This window comes from Felis catus, chromosome F1 (genome assembly GCF_018350175.1).
Source record: "Felis catus isolate Fca126 chromosome F1, F.catus_Fca126_mat1.0, whole genome shotgun sequence".
NCBI classification, from domain to species: domain Eukaryota; kingdom Metazoa; phylum Chordata; class Mammalia; order Carnivora; family Felidae; genus Felis; species Felis catus.
The window spans coordinates 25,770,961-25,787,242 of record NC_058384.1 but is presented as its reverse complement, the minus strand read 5'-3'; the positions used below and the strand labels follow the sequence as shown (position 1 = coordinate 25,787,242).

Genomic DNA, 16,282 nt, shown 5'->3' with positions numbered 1-16,282 from the left:
GTCACGTGGGCACTTGGGGTTTTTAGGGGAAACCTAAACAGCTCACTGGGCTAGTGCAAAGTAAGGCAGGTCCAAGGCATATCTGGGTTGGCGGGGAGCACAGCCAGTCTTGGGAGGCTTCAACCAAGGTAGCCACAGGGTCAGTACCTGCTCTTCAGAGGAAGGGATAGTGAGAACCCTTGATAACACCTTAATGACTTCAGGTTGCTATAAAATTAAGCCAGAGGGGCGCTTAAAACAATGTTGTACCATTATAAGTCAAAGCCAAGCTCTGGAGCACAGGGAGGGGAGGGTTGGGTTTTATATTCCACTGCCAAACTCTAGGGCTGGGATATGCCTTAATCCTGAGGTTCCAAACACCCAAAGTACCGGGAAGAGCTGGTTGGCAACAAGACTCGAGATAGATTTTTTTTAATCCCTTGAATAGGTAAACCTGAGCTTACTTTGCATCTTTTAAAACCCAAAAACCAAAATTCCCCTTTCTTGGTAGGAAAGAAAAGAATGAAATGGCATAGGGAGATTTAAAAGAAACACAAAGAATCAAGTCGGAATAGATCTTATAAATGTTAGGTTGATTTATGAAAGCTGCTCTGGGCAGTTAACAGTTTGTTTACAATGAGGAGTTATCTAACTCTGAACATACTGTACATGGCAATTAGAAGTCGTCATGGCAAGAGAAAACCACAGCAGGCCTGCAGCAGCCAACATGAAAACAGCCAGAAACAGTAGGGAAAATGTAGGGAGGAAGGCAGGGCTTGCTTTTTATTACGTAAAAGAAAGCAGTAACTCCTCAGGAATCTTCACAAAGGAAAGGAGCATCTCATGCTCAGAACAGACAGCAGGATACAAAGTTATAAGTGTTTTGATGCCAGGGAGGTTCCCCCCCATCTCCTCAAAGAGCAGAGATGGGAAGGAGACAGTTGAAGCAAACAAGCGACCTTTGTAAAAGACTCAGAAACCTTACAAATAGGATTAAAGTCTAAACTTCTGTTTTGCTTTTAAAAAATGTTTAATATTATCAAAAGGCCTGCTTTAGTGACATGCTAGTCCCACCAAAAAGTAATCCCAATAACCCGTCAGGAACATGCTCAAGTTGACCAGCCAACTCTTATTTCTAAACTTCTGTGTGTATGTGTGTGTCTTTTAAATTGAAGCCACGGGGCTCAAGTGATTGCTCCTTCCACAAGGTGCTTCCTTCGGTTACCTAAGCGGTGTCCACCCGCTCCCAAGAGTGGCCAGGGCACAGAAGCCCTGCAGTGGCGGTGAGGGAACAACAGACAGCCCTAGATAGCCAACTTATTCAAGCATGCTTCCCTCACCCCCACTCAAAAGGAGATCCTTATTTCTAACCAGACTATTCACCTCAAATTTTGGACCCCAGTGACCAGAATGTTTTTCCTACTTTAGGAAAACAAAACAAAACAAAAAAAACACACATATCTGCACACCCATATATATAATTTTTTTTGTTTTTACATTTAAATATAAAAATACTATTCTGCTTTGTGTTATAAACGGAGGACACCAAGCAGTAAGAACTTTTTCTTCTAAGGTAGGTCAATCCATCCTTCTGCTGAGCTTGTCTTCAGGTGAGGGCATATAGCCCCAGGTAAGGGAAGTGCTGTACCAGGAGGAGAGGGGCATTTTCCTGCCTGGTTCTCTCCTAAATCTCACTTTTAATAGAAAGCTGGTTATAACTTTGTAACAAAGTGGAACTTCCCACCAAGAGAGGAAATCCTAACCTAACCCCAGAGTAAGTAACCCTCCCCCCACCCCAGCACTCAGCTACCTCGAAGAAAAAGCCCTCCCCCTCCCTTCACAAATACTATGCTCTGTCCGGATAGCTACGCCTATTGGACAAACACACCTGATTAAATGGAAACAGTGGTTATGTCTCCCCACCCCCTCCCCACTAATGTACTAGACAGTTTCAGTGACAGGGAAAAAAAGGGGGGGGGGGGATGTAAAAAGATTAAGAACTTGACCCCTCTTATCCTGGTCAAAGAAAGCAAGAGATGTTAACTGGGCATGAGGAATAAAAAAAGACCTTGATATTCTGCCCTTCGAGTTATAGCTATTAGGACAGTCAAGACAGGGGCAAACACGGAGGCAGGATGGAGAACTAGGAGGGGTTTGATGGCTGCAAGTCTAGTCCACTTAGTTTTTGTACTGGAAGGGTTCATCGCCAGTTTCGTTGAGAAGACACGTGCGGATGAGGGCTTCTGTCACCGAAAAGGGGTCACAGTTGGCAGAGGGGCGACGGTCTTCAAAGTAACCCTTCTTCTCCTGGCCGACAGTCCGGGGAATGCGGATGCTAGCACCTCGGTTGGCCACACCAGCAGAAAAGTCGTTGATGTTGGAGGTTTCGTGGAATCCGGTTAGGCGCCGGGCATTATCCAGGCCCCCTTTGGGATCGTAGGCTCGGATGTGGTACTGGTGCCGCTTGCTCAGTTTCTCGATGGACTCCTCAATGTACCTGAAGGAAACAGACAAGATGGGAGTCCAACCTGGCACCAGGAAATCTGCCCTTCAAGGGCAAGGGAAGAAGCATGGATCTAAGAACAGAGGGACTCCTCTATCAAAGACTGTTTCCAATTCACCAAAATCTGTGATCTCCACAAATCAAATGTTCCATGAGGCTAGCAACTCTTGACGTGTTACCTGTGTGTCCCACCCAGTGCCTCAGAATGGTGGTGGACACTCAGTTGATGGTACTTAGTGAACCGAAAAGACCCTAATCAAAGACTTTACCCCACCCCTAAGCACTATATTCATTCACGTGCTTGTATTGTTTCTATTTTATATTGAAGATTTTCAAACACACTAATTTAAGTCCTCTTTTCCCAATCACAATCTTTGAATTCTATTCCTAGGATATTTTGGGGTACTCTTCAAATACGAACAAAACAATAGGACTGGAAGACAATTTTTGAAGCCAAGTGCTAAAAGCTAAGACATAAACCAACAAGTCTGGCTTACTTGGACCCAATACCTCAAACCCTGTGGCAAAGAAAACAAGATGGCTCTCTCAGAAGGCACTCACTTCAGACCATTCTCCTCTCGCATGGCCTTGGTGCTGAAGTTGGTGTGGCAGCCGGCACCATTCCAATTCCCAGGAATGGGCTTAGGATCGAAGGTTGCTATCACTCCAAAGTCTTCACATACACGATGCAAGATGAAACGGGCCACCCAGAGATGATCTCCCATGTCGATTCCTTCACAGGGTCCTATCTGGAATTCCCACTAGAAAGAACAAGGCTGGCTTTTAAAAGAAAGCCAACTGCTTCCCCCAATTCAGAAGCTCCAAAGCCTCTTTTCTCACCTCTATTCTAACCCACGTAAGATTCTGGTTAACAAGGGGCACCAGCAAACTCCCCACTTGTCCACAGGTCCTATAGACGAATGAGCACTTACCTGGGCAGGCATGACCTCAGCATTTGTCCCAGCAATCTTGATGCCAGCGTATAAGCAGGCCCGGTAGTGAGCCTCCACGATGTCCCTGCCATAGGCTTTGTCTGCTCCCACACCACAGTAGTATGGACCTGGAGAGGCATTAAGATGAAATGTCAAGAGACAAGAAAACCAAGAAATCGCTTTCCACAAGTCAGAAATCAGAAAGCTCTCAACACTTGCTCTCTGCATCACTATGCCTGCCTTCACCTGGGGGTGGGTTGTGGCATGCAGGGGGCTCCTCTTGGCCATAACCTCAGTGGAGCCAAAGGGTTTCCCTCCATGTTAATGTTGAAATATCCATGTCTGGATTTGGGTAATAGGAGGTCTCTTTACAGTATTATTTCAGCCAGCCTCAGGGATGGATACTCCCACAGCTTTTCTGATCCGTAAGAGTCACTCCCAGTTCTGGGGAGAGGGAATTTCCCTGGCAATTAAGCAACTAGGGAACAGGAGGTTCATCTCTCACCAAGGGGACTTACCTTGGGGCCCAGGGAAGCCATTGGAAGGCCAACCAAAAGGGTGCCCATCTGTGCCCATCAGAGTATATTCCTGCTCCATTCCAAACCAGGGGTGCTGATTGCTCACCATGTCCATTATCCGTTTACAGGTATGCCTTAAATTGGTCTCTAGAAAGAAAGAGTCAATGTGCCATTAGAGACATATGGACAAACACGCTGAATCCTGGTGGTAATGGGAAAAAGGTCTTCAGATTCCATAAAGCTCAAGTGTAAACTATAAGCTGAACTGATGAAGAGTAAACCTTTTTTTGTGTCCCATCAACCCAAGTGGGGAAAATGGGAGAAGCAGTAATCATACATCTGTAGGGATACTGCTGGGTCACAAACAATCACATGACAGTAGATGCAGAACAGAGCAAATTTGCACCTTATCTGCATGCTGGCCGCCTCCCAAGTACCACATGTCAGGCACTTCAAACTCTCTATTCACAAGACAGCTGCTTTTAGTTGTCAGACTTATTCCTAGTTCCTCAAGCATTTAGAGCCAAACTTACAATTTTCATTGAGAGAATCATTTGTCTGTTAGGGGCCTCACATTCTAGGTGAGAAAGTTAAGGGCGAAGTTGGCTAGCACAAAAATAAAATATTAAAATGAGATGAGCTCACCTGGAAACAATTTCTAAGCTAGAAAAGAACTTTAAAACAAGTAAACATATGGGCGCCTGGGTGGCTCAGTAGGTTAAGTGTCCAATTCTCGATTTTTGGCTCAGGTCATGATCTCATGGTTTGCAAGATAGAGCTCTGCATTGGGCTCCACAATGGGCGTGAAGCCTGCTTGAGATTCTCTCTCCCCTTATCCCCCACTCTCTCATGCATTCACTCTCTCCCAAAATAAATAAATAAACATTAAAGAAGGTAAGTAAATATAGACTTATCAGCTTTACTATATCCCAAGAACCATTTCAAGACCTCTACCTTATGGAAAACCCACAACCACATCTTCCTAGCCACCCTGGGGTGGGTATGAGTGAGAAGCCTCCAACTTTTATGAAGGAGAAAATGCAGCTCAGCTCTGAGACATCAGGGCAAGTAGCAGAGCTGGGAAAGCTATGGTTACCTGGGCTTCAGAGCTCATGCCCTTTACCACAACATGGTACACTGCCTCTCACAACAAAGGCAGTTAAGGTCCAGGCACTACTAGAACTTGCTGCAAGCACAGCGGGAGACCTAACAGTGGTGGGACTTCAGCTGAGTTTAAAAAGATGAATGGCTGAGAATCGAGATCAATGGCCACATCAGGCAAAAACCAGTTACAGTGACCCTTGAGGCACATGTATGTTACCAGTGAACCTAGGCAGGAGATGGATTTTTTCCACTTTAAAATCAGGGAAAGTAGGAGGATAAATATCTTGATAAGGCTTACAGCCAGTAAGTGACAGATCCAGAATTCAAACCCAACATTCTGACTTCAGAATCCAGGTTTTTCAAATCTACAGGTAGGCAGGAGGGCTGTGTCATGGGGGAATTCTACTGGAAAACAGATTTAAAGGAATTCACTGTTGTTCTATAAAACAAATAGGGGAGACCGTGGGAGGATGGGCCACATACCCTCTTTGAATGAGGAAGTTCGGGGTGGAGATGTATGTCCAATTGCCCAGACTCCTGGAACAGTTCTGAGATTATCTAGTGTTCCCAGTATCAATTCTGGAATACCCTGTCCTTCCCCTTTACAACACTCATGGACTGGGGATGAACATCCATACCTATACTATACATACCTGCAGGCTTTCGGTTGTACTTGAAGACTTCACAGAACACCAGCTTGTTGGGGTCCTTGCGGAAAGGGTCCCGAAACATGGCAGCAGGGACAAGATACATGTCACTGTTGGAGCCTTCAGACTGAAAAGTACTAGAGCCATCAAAATTCCACTCAGGCAACTCTGGGGTAAAAAGAGAAGGGACAATTAAGTTACAAATGCATGGCTTTTTGGATAAGAGTACAGCCCCTCACTGACCTTTCTATCTCTAAAGCTACTCTTTTCCCCAGGAACTCAGTGATGCATTAATATGCAAACTCTATTGATAGACAACTGCACAGAACTTTAATGTCCTTCCCGTGTGAGTTCTAAGTTAACACCACTGCATCACTTCCTCAAGAAAAACAGTTACAAAAACAACCTAAGAATGACTTATCTTGACTAAGTAGTCTACTGGACAATAAGGAGACGAATTGAAATATTTTGGGGGCGTCTGGGTGGTGCAGTTGGTTAAGCGTCCGACTCTTGGTTTCAGCTCAGGTCATGACCTCATGGTTCATGGGTTGGAGCCCTGAGTGGGGCTCTGCACTGACAGCGCAGAGCTTGCGTGAGATTCTCTGTTTTCCTCTCTGCCCACCTCTCAAAAATAAACATTGGACTATTGTGACGTTTTAGTTATCATTTAAAAAACTGGAATAGGAGAAACAAGGTTCTGATTCACCCACCAGGCCACTGTATTGCTTCTTTAAATCTTCTCCCCACTGAGTCTATGGACTGTTCTAGCTCGGTATGTCCTTATTTTATAGATGAGGAAATGGACAACAGGATAACTTACTCAAGAATGCTCCCATTATCATTTCCCCACTAGGTTTTTTTTTTTTTTTAATGTTTATTTTTATTTTTGACACAGAGAGAGAGAGAGAGAGAGAGAGAGAGAGAGCGCGCGCGCGCATGAGCGGGAGAGGGGTAGAGAGAGAGGGAGACACAGAATCCGAAGCAGGCTCCAGGCTCTGAGCTGCCAGCACAGAGCCCGACGCGGGGCTCGAACTCACATTCCAAGATCATGACCTGAGCCGAAGTTGGCCGCTCAACCGACTGAACCATCCAGGCGCCCCTCCCCACTAGGTTTTTAAAAAAAATTCTTAGGTTTTATTTTTATGAGAGAGATAGAGTGCAAGTGGGGGAGGGGCGGAAAGAAAGGGGGAGACACAATCTGAAGCAGGCTCCAGGCTCTGTGCAATCAGCACAGAGCCTGACATGGGGCCTGAACTCAGGTACCGCGAGGTCATGACCTGAGTCCAAAGTCAGACGCTAAACCAACTGAGCCACCCAGGCGCCCCTCCCTACTACGTTTTAAAGGCTGGTTTCTTCATCTCTCAAGATGACTACAAGTTCTCTGAAGGCACAGAGACAAGCCTCTCACCTTGTACCCCCAGTGCTTGTCTAATACCTGCCACATAGCAGACGCACAATATATACTTTATTTTATGGTCATGCATTCATTCCTGTGTGAATATTATCAAGAGTAAACCATTCTAAAAGTAGGCAAGAGTTGGTATTTTTTCTCCGGTCCTTTTCTAGAAAGAGGGCTATAGCTTGCTCTATACTGAAAAATGAAGGACACAACTGTTATTTAATAAATAGCTCAGAGTGTGATAAATAATCAGGTGATTTAGGAATTTCCAAAAGTGGCATCAACTAGAAACAAATGAATGGCTAGTCCTATTTAGAAACCACTTTACAGAGTTTGCTTTGCATCTAGAACCTCACTGATAAGGAATACAAAACAGTATTCAAAGAGTTCGTAAAGCAGTGGCATAATCAGGTTAGAGCAGTGGTTTTCAAATCAGGTTCTTGGGGACGCCTTAGAGCCAACTAAGTAGGTATGCCCAAGACAGCAAAGTCTCCAGCCCCCCTGGTGCCCCAACTAGACTTTTAATCTTTTTTCTTCAATATACTGGCTTACATGTGAGCTTCTATTTCAATAAAGGAGTCCATTGTTGCTATGCTTTGAGGCAGAGTAGGAGCTTAAAGTCGACTGAATGAAGTCTGAAAAACCCTGCCTTAGAAAAGCTTCACAAACAGAATAATAAAGTAGCCAAATCTGGAGGCTTGGTTTCAGTCTGTTCCCACCCCCGCCCCACCTGGTTCCCAGTCTGCTCAGTCTCTCACCTTCTATACACTTGGGTTCACTGTCCAAGGTCCGGGTCTTGCAGCGCAGGCCTTCTCCAGTACCATCAATCCAAATGTACATAGCTTGGACTTTCTCGCCCTGAGGCAGGGACATGTACACCTGCTTGATGCCTTTGTTCAAGTGGGAACTCGCAGAGGTGGCCATGGTGGAAGCTGTTCTGCAGAGAAAAACCAACAAAACCAAAATTAAGATCCTTGGCAGGAAGGACTCAATAGGGACAATCAAATCACAAAGTGATTAGAAGGTAGGAAGGTTGTCTCCTCCCTTTGGAAGGAACACTCTTAAAGGTACATTTTATTCATTCCGCTTTCAGCGGGATTTAAGTTTTGATAGTAGACAAAAATCTCCTTACAGGCTTCCTCAAGCTAGAATCTACATTTGTGAGGACTAAGCTTAATTTCCTCAGGGTAGCTAAGGTAGAGGGAAATCCTTTATTTTTTATACTAAGACACTGGGTGGGAGGTAACCCAAAAACCAAAACCATGCAAGGATTCTTGGGCAGTCTTGCCTTTTCTTTGCATCCTAGCCAGCATCTCAAAAAAACCCTTTTTGGAAATTCCTCCACTTTTCCACAAGGCACCCCACACATTGATATGGTAGGAAGAAACAAGGGGCGGAGGGCTAGCTGGAAGATTTAAAAGGCTGGGGGACTTCGGAAAAGCAGCACAGTTATTGCAACCCCCCAAGCCCCAAAACATCAAAAGAGCTGATGTGTTGGGATTCTAAGATGCACACTGCCATCATTTCCATAGGTCTTCTCATTTAGGAAGGTAGGTTTAAGTTTGCCAATGACCTTCTCAGATTCCACCAGGGAACTTTTCAAGTAATGAGGAAATTCCCACTTGGGTAACAAAAAGAACCGGGTTCTTAAAAGCTGAGGCCTGCTAAATCTGCAAGCCACTGCCACAAAACCTCTGAAATAAGAGAAAGCCAACACAGGAGGAAATGTTGTACCCCTCCCTCCCAGCTCAGTGGCCCACAGTGGCTGGAAAGGGAACATATTGTTCTCCAACGACTTGGGCAACTTTCTGAAGTACAGTGGCTAAGTTTCTATGGGCAACCGTCCATGTTTGCCCAGCTGAAAACAGAACTGCCTCTCCAGGAGCCTCACCCCTTCCCTTGGGGAAGAGCAGAACCTCCTCTTGTCTGGTCTCCTGTATTGGAGAAGCTTTGCATACCTCCTCCAGAGGTCCAGGTAGGTCACATACCTCCCCCACCCCTTCCCCACCCCCACTCCAGCCTTTGAAGGCCAGAAGAAACAATACTTGATCCCTTCAGCTCCCACTAAAGACTACAACCCAGTCTCTGGCCTTCCTCCCCAACCTGTTACACCCCCAACATCAAGTCACATTTTCTCCCTTTAAGCCTCAATTCCAGATTTCCCGCTCTTTTCCATGAGACGAGTTAGATGCCAACATTCTAGTCTACTGTCATAGACTGGTGCTGCTGTGGTGCTGAGTTTACGCTTGGGGGGTAAAAATGGGATTCTGCACTTTCTAGTGGTTTCTGCAGCTGTCGCCGGTTCCGGGGTCCTCCTCCCTGTCTCTTCACTCACCCCAGCCACAGAAGGTCAATCGGATCGTTGGGGTTGCCCTCCTTGGCCCTTCTCCTTTTGGAGTGGCGTTCTCGCCTCTCCTGGTTCACCAGCTCTCGCTGGTCCATGCACTGGAGCTTTCTGGGTGAGGGAGACGGAGAAGCGGTTGGGGAGCGATCGGTATCGCACCGGGACGAGCAGAAATACGAAGGCTGTTGGGTCAGGGTCCTAATCTTGACTCGTGATTTCTCTCCGGAGTTCATGGAGTAGCTGACGAAGCCAAAGCAGTTGGAGGGGGACTCCGAGGACCGCGACTCGAGGTCGTCTTCATCTTCGTTGTTTGAGGTCTTCGCGGATTTGCGGGTGGGGGGGGATCCCCGCTTCCCGCCCCCGGGGCAGTTGGGATAATCCACTTTGAGAGCAGCCCTTTCCCACTTTAATGTCCCAGAAGTCGGCGCCCCGCCCCTCGGGCTCCCGACCGGATCTCAGGACCTAGTCCCGGGGGCCATATCCCTCCGAGGGCCGAGGCTGGCGGGGTGTGGGGCAGTCGAGGGAGGGACAGCGCACCGCCCCTACCTCTGCCCGGCCAGGCCTCTCCACCGGCCACGCCGCGGCCCGGACTCCCCATTGTTCAGTCACAGTGCAGGGCCCTCGGGACTAGCGACGCTCACCGCCACTCGCCTCAAGGTAGGCGTCTAAAGATCCTCAAGACCACGACGGTCCCCCGAGACCCGCCACCGCGGAGCAGAGAGCCAGGTTCCCGCGAGGCCACCCGGCCACTCCATCCACGGCGCACACAACACGGAGCGCCGGGCCCGGGCAGTGGCTCCACCGTACGCCTCGCCTAGCGACCTCCAGGGGCGGCGCTTTGGGCCGCAAGCAGCGAAAGAAAGATCAAAACAACTCCCCGCCCTCCTCCCAGCCAGGCGACCTGCGCGCCCCACAAACGCCAGCCCAGAGCCGCCGGGAGCCGCGGGCGGCGAAAGCACGCGGAGGGCGCAGGGGTAGAGGCGCACCGTAAGGGCTGGAGGAGGAAGGGGCTGCTCCGAGCCCCAGGGCCGGAGCACGAAGGCGGGGAGGGAGGGAAGGGGTGTCGGGCGACTCGGGGGGCTCGGAGGACGGCGCGCACCACTTCGAGTCCCCGGGCCGGCGGCGCGCTTACCTGGGCTGCGAGCAGGCGTCAGGGCGGGCGGGCCGCGAGAGCGAAGTGCGGCGAGAAGAGGAGGCCCGATGTGCAGCCTAGACGGCGCGCTCTTCTCCCATTCTCGGCTCTGCCAGGCTGCCGGCAGCCCCGCTCCCTTTATCGGCGGCCCGGACCGCCCCCGGCGCCCTGATTGGCTCCCAGCGGCCGGGAGCCGGGGCGGATCGGCTGATGCACGCCCGGGCCCCGCTGCCATTGGGCGAGCGGCCGAGCGGGCGCCGCCGGGGTGGGGGCGCGAGGACCGGGAAAGAAAGAAAGGGAAAGGGCCGTGGGGGGAGGGGGTGCGCGGGGGGAGGGGAGCAGAGGAAGGGTTGGTCCGCGGCGCGCGGACGGGCGAGTTCCTGCCAGGAAGGACCCCGCCTGGCCCGGCTGCCGCTCTCCTCCGCGGGCGGTCCCCGCAGCCCCCACCCCCGGGCCCGAGCGAGGCGCCCAGTGGATCTCCCGGCCTCCGCCCCTGCCGCCTTCAGGTTGGATAGTTTTGTGCAAGAGGCCTGTGTTTTTCGAGGTCGTGCCGCAGACCCCACGGCTCCCTGGGGACCTTCCGACCCCCCCCCCCCCTCGGCCCCCAGGAACGTAATTTTGCCTTTTGTTGTTAGAGAACCCCCGAGGCGCGGCGTCCGAGGGGGCGGCCCGCCCTCGCGGTGGGACTGGGACGCCAATGGCAGTCGGCGGTCTCACGTCTGTAATCAACGTGCTGAGCCTGCCATTCCCTAGAGAGGATCCTGGCGGGCCTAGCAATGGTCAGGAGACCTGTCAGATTCCGCCTGCCACTCCTGAGACCAGTCTCTCTCAGCGACTCTCTGGGCCCAGGTTTCCTCATCTGCAAATAAAGCGATTCAAGAGAGCACCTTTAGAGCTGCCCACCTGATTTGAAATTCTGTGTGCAAGCTGTTCCCCCGAGGGAGGGCGGCTGAAAGAAAAGGGAGGTCTTCTGGAGCCTCCTTTGAAGCCCAGGGTATGTCAACATTTTAGAATTTTTTATATAATGCTTTGTTTTTGTTTTTCAAGTAAGTTCTTGTGCCTTTTTTTTTTTAACTTTATTTATTTATTTATTTATTTATTTATTTATTTATTTATTTAGAGCATAAGCGGGGGAGGAACAGTGAGAGAGGGAGAGAATCCCAAGCAGGCTCTGCACTGTCAGCACAGAGCCCCATGTGGGGGCTGGAACTCAAACCCTGAGATCATGACCTGAGCTGAAGTCAAGTGTTGATGGCTTAACAGACTGAACTATGCAGTTGCCCCTTGTGCCTTCTTTTTAATCTGGAAAATGAGTCGGGACCCCTTCCTTCTCTCAGCCTTTCTGTGATGGTTGAGAAAATAGGTATGTGAATACAATATTGAAACGGATGCTTGTTTCAACACAACACACATATGATATTTTCATTGCTACCAGTGCTCCTTACTTGACTTCTTTATTTTTATTGCCTGAAATTCACCACCTGATGGTGTCTCACTTTTATAGCATCTTTTCAGGAGCCCCAATATTTGAGACTTTGAGATTTTTCTGTGTAAAGACTGAGAAGTTAGGCTTCAGTGCCTTTGGAAGAGGAAGGGAAGAAGTTTGTTCTTGTGGTTATATTTTGTACCACAAATATGGAAAAGAAATGTTGCCTGTGACCACACACACACACACACACACACACACACACACACATAACTTGGCTTCTTTGGTCAACATCCTTCCATCCCAGAGTGTGTCTGACACTGTAATGCTTTTAAATGACAGATGCAGCTTTCATCTCCAACGGGATTTTGTTATATTTCAGACGGGTGACATTCTGCACTGGGTAAGGTGTCTTGCAAATGTGACATCTTAAGTTTCAGTGTGTGTTGAAGCATTAGGTATGGTGGTTCAAGGCTGGGCTTCAGGTCATACAAACACAGGTTCAAATCTGGGCTTTACTTCTTACCCACTTTGTGTTAGCTTTCTTAGCCACATGAAATCACAGTTTTCTTGCCTACAAAATAGGGAGATCAGCCACCTTGTAAGGATTAATTCTGATAGCATATACACTATATGCATAGAGTAACTTAAAAAACAGTGATTGTAATTATTATAGATCAAGGTAATTCAAAGAGATTGGATTATTTTTATTCCCCATTAAGTACAACTTTCTAACTCAGTCTCAAGGTTAAATGGTTGAGGAGGGGGAGAAGAAAGATGATGTTTTTATTTTAAAAGATGTTAATTTTCAGATGCCAAACTGCCTAAGCATAAACTAGAGTCTCTGGGCTCATCACCACCAGCATCTGAGATGCATATAGTAGGAAGAGAATGCAGTTTTTAAAACTTACGGTATTACGTTTTGCTATGTGAGTACCTGCTTCATTTGCTAGGTATCTTCACCTCCTTGAGCAATGCATTCATCTTTCTATCCCCCAATGGTGTCCCGAGTGAGTGTTCAATAAATGATGTTTGTTGATCACACAGAAATGACAGCGGCACCATCAAGGGAACATGTGCTTTGAGCTGCTTTTCCAAGAATGGAAATGGATTTGCTTTGATCCATTCATGTGACCAGAGGCATACTTTGTGAAGGTTAGAAACGTAATACATGACCACTGAGTCTTTCAGGAGGGAACAAGAGGCCTTGTCCTTGGTCAGCCCCATAGTTACTTAAACCAACCCAATTAGGGCTCAAAGGAGTCCAAGGACTGATCAGGGAAGCTTAAAAGAGTACGAGGGAAGAAAAAGCAGATGAAGTTAACTGGTTCACCCCCAGAAACCCAGACTGTACTTTTAAAGAAGTTAAAAGTAGGACTGTCTGTTCCAAACTGAAGTTTGACTTTGTTCTGTCTGCTGCCCTTTGTTCTCCCCCCTTCTTTTCTAAATTGCCACTCGCCCCCATTTCCCACCCTCTCCATAAAAGGGCATTAGAATGCTTGAACCCGTGAACTACTGCATCTCTTGGTACACCCAGTATCAAAGCCAACTGCGGGTTCTATTACCTGTGCTTTGAAGTCTGGTTTTTCTCTCTTAGTGTAGGGTAGTTGCATCCACCAGGTAAGTGGAGTGGGAGAGCAGTATTACAGGTAAAAATTGTTCCTTCCAAATCTGCAGAACAGGCAGGGGACTGAAAGCATTTCTTCAGTGTTGTTCTCTAACCTTCAGTAAAGGCTTTGTCTTGGGTGGGCTTTACCTGTGAGTTCTTCTCTCAATTTCTTTCTCTCTCTTCCAAAGGACCCGTTTTCACTCTGCAAGTTGTAAAATTCTCCATCTAGTGATCTGGAAGTGCTTTCCCAGGGTCTGTATGGTTGTTTTGCACTCATTACAGACAAGATTTGGTGTAGGGCTCAAACATAATCAAACCTTCAGCCATAACAGGCAGTTTGGGAAATGGAGTTTTCCCTATATAGACATTAGTTTTCCCTAATAGACATTCAACAAAACTCTTAGCTCAGGCTAAAGAAACATAGCCAAGACCCAGGCTTGAGGAACACCCTGGAAACCCAACCCAAAATTATAAATTCCTTTATTATCATTATTTTTTAAATAAACCAACACCCGTTCTTTCCCAAAGAATAGACTATAATATAATCTTAAAACCAAAATAAAACAAGAACAAAAGAAACAGCCTTGGAAGTTGATGTCATTACTCTTAAACCAAATTTTGGGGAGAAGCTACAGTTGGCCAAGCTTTCCAGTTTCACCTATATAATGAAAGAAGGAAGGACTAGGTTTTACCTCAATTCAGTACCAAACACTGAACATAGAGGAATTGTTCTTTATGTCCTTTCTGATTGTTTGATATTCTTAAGCTCCGGATAGGAAACTAGAAGTTTAGGTCTCAGCTGTTTGTTTTTTAGCCTAATAGGCGTTTTGTTGAAGGCCCCTCAAAATCATTGGAATATAGGGAACACCCCCATTTCCCAAATTGCGTGTTCTGGCTGAAGTTTGGGTGTGTTTGAGCCTTATCCTAAATCTTGAGTCAAACAGGAAACTGGGATGCTGGGAAGAATGAAGTTCATCATAGCTAACAACATGGAAAATAAGCCTTGCTGAGAAAACTGAAGCTGTGCAATTCTAGAACTAGTCTACACATCATGCTACAAGATGAGGAGGCTGAGGGAGGCTGCTATCACATGTAGTCACTTGCTGAGGTCACCTTAGGGCAGCCTAATGCATTTCACAGGTGTGACTCCCTTGAGAGCCTTTTGTGTTTCTCCTCCAGTGTCCTCAGGTCTCGGCTGGTGCATTCTGGGGCCACCACCACCGCAACGCTGCCATCCCTCTTGTCCCCATTAAGGAAAGGACTCAGTGAGGGGACCGACCAGTTTACCTCTGAATCCTACATTGTGGCTCACCCAGTGCCTTCCGTATATATGGTGGGCATTCAATATATTCTTCGTGAGTAACTAGATGACCAGGGGAAAAAAAATGCTTTATGTGAGGTTCTCTTTAAAGGAATCTTTGGAGATCATTTTTCATATTTAATAATCTGTCCCAGTTGCATTATTTTGTGAATCTGAAATTTTCATAGATAAATCTTGTTCCTTATTCCCAATATATGTATGGATCTCTCTCTGTTCTCTGGATTGATTTAAACAGTTGTGAAGCTTAATTTTAAAAGCCTAGGAAATTTAGCATTGTGGTAAAAAAAAAAAATTTGCTTGGGCCAGAGTGTGTCCTTTAGTTGGTACCTTTCCCAGAGATATCCTCAACTGGATCCACAGTCCTGCCTCCCTCACCTCTAACCCATTAGTTGATTGGAATCCCTGTTTACTTCACGTTCATATGCCAAATTTTAATGGGAAACAAACAACCCTGAGATATGTTCTCTGGATGCTTGGGCAATACTTAGACTTAGTTCTGTTTTTCCTGACCTCCTCCCCCCCCCCCCCCTTCTTTTAAATCAGTTCTGAGAAGACTTGTTTACCAGGTTGGAGAGCCAGAGGCTTGGCTGGGGCGGTGTGATCATAGCGCCCTCTGGTGTAATTTTTGAGAATTACAAACATCTTCCCCAAGCTTAAGAGTGGGTGGGAATTTTTTTCCTGACTGGCCTTCAAGGGGAGAGCTTCTGTGTTATATCTCAAATACAGTAAATTAATAACATGCACGTTTATTACCTACAGTGGATATTTAAGAGATACTATGTTGGGAGTATCAACTGATTACCAGACATTTGTTTATTATAAAATTAGGCTTCAAATGACTAGAAAAGAGCAGCTTAACAGTGTTTTGTGCTTTTTCATCATCTCCCACCAGTGTGTGGAAGAGGTAAAGAGAAAGTCCCCCAAGAAGGGTAATGGAAAAGGGTGTAGCGCCCAAGAGTTAAGGGGAAAATGGCGAGGATCAGAAAACATGGTTACAAACAAATCTTATCCTCAGCCCTCACTCACATCTGAGCCCAGAAATTTAAGACTCAGCCAGAAGTTGAGAGTTGGCCAGACTCTCACTCAAAGGGGAGGCTGGGGTGGGGGTATTGGGTGGTGGACAGAAAGTCTGACAGAGACACGCACTGTAGGGGGCGTCTAGAGTGTGTACATGCACCACTTTGTTCTAGCTGGGCCTTCTGGGTGGCCATTTTTCCTTCCTCCCTCCCTCCCTTCCTCCCTTTTTTTCTTTCTTATTTTTTAAAACAATGTCAATTTGGGGCACCTGGGTGGCTCAGTTGATTAAATGCCCGGCTTCAGCTCAGGTCATGATCTCACTGCTCATGAGTTCGAGCCCCACGTCGGGCT

At 47.3% G+C, this 16,282-nt stretch overlaps 1 protein-coding gene across 3 annotated transcripts; it reads right to left on the bottom strand.

Moving 5' to 3' along the window:
- Positions 1-551: 551 nt before the first annotated feature.
- GLUL (glutamate-ammonia ligase) lies at positions 552-10,697 on the bottom strand. 3 transcript variants are annotated; one of them, XM_003999279.6, is made up of 8 exons: positions 10,559-10,684; positions 9,418-9,537; positions 7,841-8,019; positions 5,690-5,851; positions 3,933-4,079; positions 3,415-3,542; positions 3,044-3,243; positions 552-2,476 (listed from the first exon to the last, which is right to left on the bottom strand). In XM_003999279.6, exons 2-8 carry the CDS (start codon positions 9,522-9,524, stop codon positions 2,158-2,160), a joined length of 1,242 nt encoding a protein of 413 aa, XP_003999328.1. In that variant the 5' UTR covers positions 9,525-9,537; positions 10,559-10,684; the 3' UTR covers positions 552-2,157. The 3 variants fall into 3 exon arrangements, with proteins under 3 accessions (XP_003999328.1, XP_003999327.1, XP_006942826.2); XM_003999278.6 differs by lacking the exon at positions 9,418-9,537 and having other exon boundaries at positions 10,559-10,697; XM_006942764.5 differs by lacking the exon at positions 9,418-9,537 and having other exon boundaries at positions 7,841-8,014; positions 10,559-10,683.
- Positions 10,698-16,282: the final 5,585 nt, after the last annotated feature.

Bases quoted from the DNA above. Each gene is read 5' to 3' on its own strand.
- GLUL (XM_003999279.6), bottom strand. From the start codon at position 9,524: ATGGACCAGCGAGAGCTGGTGAACCAGGAGAGGCGAGAACGCCACTCC. The intron at 4,080-5,689 runs GTATGTATAGTA...CTTTCTTTCTAG, and splicing joins GTACAACCGAAAGCCTGCAG to AGACCAATTTAAGGCATACC. The intron at 2,477-3,043 runs GTGAGTGCCTTC...TGTTTCCTTCAG, and splicing joins CGAGAGGAGAATGGTCTGAA to GTACATTGAGGAGTCCATCG.